A 1739-nucleotide genomic window follows, 5' to 3' on the forward strand; every position below is an offset into this window, starting at 1 on the left:
GGGCACGTCCAACCGGGAGGAGGCCCAGAGGAAGACCCAGGACACGCTGGAGGGACTATGTTTCTCGGCTGGCCTGGGAACGCCTTGGGATTCCCCCGGAGGAGCTGAACCAAGTGGCTGGGGAGAGGGAAGTCTGGGTCTCCCTGCTTAAGCTGCTACCCCCACGACCCGACCCCGGATAACCGGAAGAGAATGGATGGATGGATGGATGGATGTTTTACTTAGTGCACTCTTATGCATCATCATATAACTGAGTTAAGTGTTGATAAAAAAAATATAAAATTTAAAAATATTGCTGAAAAATTTGCAAACACCTTATACCCAACTGTAGGTTAACATTATTCCATAGAAACATTCAAACAGCAACACAAGAAAGTTGACTGATCCTCACATGTGAGATTATCTATGATGAAGTTTTTGGTTTTTTTGGTTTTTTTAATCATTGAGCATTTTTTTTTAGAAAAAACATTGGAAGAGTTAGAAAAAACTGCTTTCAGCGTCTTTGGGAGGTCAAAAACACGATGAAGGTTTGTTTCTGCATCTTTTTGAGTTAATCTAATATATCATTAGCATCATCATTTGTGTCACTGTGTGCGAGGCAACAGACTCACTTGACAGAGCCTTGAGTTGGCCTAGAAATACAGCAGCTAGACAGGTACTGGTCTGGTGTTGCAGAACCAGAGCAGCAGCTTGGAGGCAGAGGAGCAGCCACTGGAGAGACAGCAGGGAAAGGAGGAAGGGTCGAGGAGGAGGAGGAACAAAAAAACAAACAAAAAACAAAGTGAAAATAAAAGGTTTAAGTGCAGTCACGATGGACAGAAAAAAACAAATTAAAATGGAAAGTAAAAAGAAAAAGGAGCAGGAACAACATTGTGGGATAAAATCACATCAAGGAGAAAAAAATATAGTAAAGTAAAATAAATGAGGAAAAACAACAACGTAATGAAGAAAATTATAAAATAAATGCATAACGAGTGTAAAGAAAAGATTGGATGAAGTGAATTGCAGAAGAAAAAAAGAAAAGACAGATGATGTAACAATATAAAGTAAAGAAAAGAAAAAAAACAAAACAATCAAAAATAAATTGATCCAATAGAAGCCAGGAAATTCAATAAAATATGCAGAGTAACACAAAGCAGTTGAAGAAAAAATCTCAAAGGAATAGACGGTAACACAAAGATGTTTAGTAAAGCAAAGGAAGGGATGGAAGGAGGAATAAAATGTGTTATTAAAGAGGAAAAATTAGGAGAAAGGGAGGGGAAGAGAGAGGAAAAACAAGGTTAGTTTACACTCAGACGACCCATCACATCACAGGCAAGTCGAGCTCTCTGAGCGTGCACGCTTAGTTTTTAATCATATCTCCCAGGGAGTCTGAAGAAGAAATAATAACTATAAGTACATTATTCTAAACTGATGCTTTAAAAACTTACCTACCAACAGTTCTTCATCAGAAATTTCATACAACAAGCAGGTCCACTGCCAAACTATGAGCTTATTTTTATTAAAGCAATGTTGATGTGAAGGTCTGGGAACTTATTAATAGTTGCAGCTATTCTTGACGAATCTTGATCTTTTATTGAACAGCAGCAAAGAAAACTAAAGAAAAAAACCCCAACAGAGTAGTGGATGGATGGATGGATGGATGGATGGATGGATGGATGGATGGATGGATGGATGGATGGATGGATGGATGGAGGTAGGGAAGGATGGATGGATGGATGGAGGTAGGGAGGGATGGA

General features: G+C 39.0%; 1 protein-coding gene across 2 annotated transcripts in view; it reads right to left on the minus strand.

Annotated features, from left to right (window-relative positions):
* The window catches only part of htr4 (5-hydroxytryptamine receptor 4), a 141198-nt gene that overhangs the window by 22700 nt on the left and 116759 nt on the right, over window positions 1-1739 (minus strand). The window contains exon 7 of one of the 2 annotated variants that reach the window (XM_037977435.1): window positions 612-711. The exons of the other annotated variant lie outside the window; for it this stretch is intronic. Within the exon in view, the coding sequence (XP_037833363.1) occupies window positions 648-711 (64 nt within the window). The 3' untranslated portion in view covers window positions 612-647. The remainder of the gene's footprint in view (window positions 1-611; window positions 712-1739) is intronic. 2 annotated transcript variants of the gene reach the window in all.

Source organism: Kryptolebias marmoratus, linkage group LG9 (assembly GCF_001649575.2).
Source record: "Kryptolebias marmoratus isolate JLee-2015 linkage group LG9, ASM164957v2, whole genome shotgun sequence".
Lineage (NCBI taxonomy): Eukaryota > Metazoa > Chordata > Actinopteri > Cyprinodontiformes > Rivulidae > Kryptolebias > Kryptolebias marmoratus.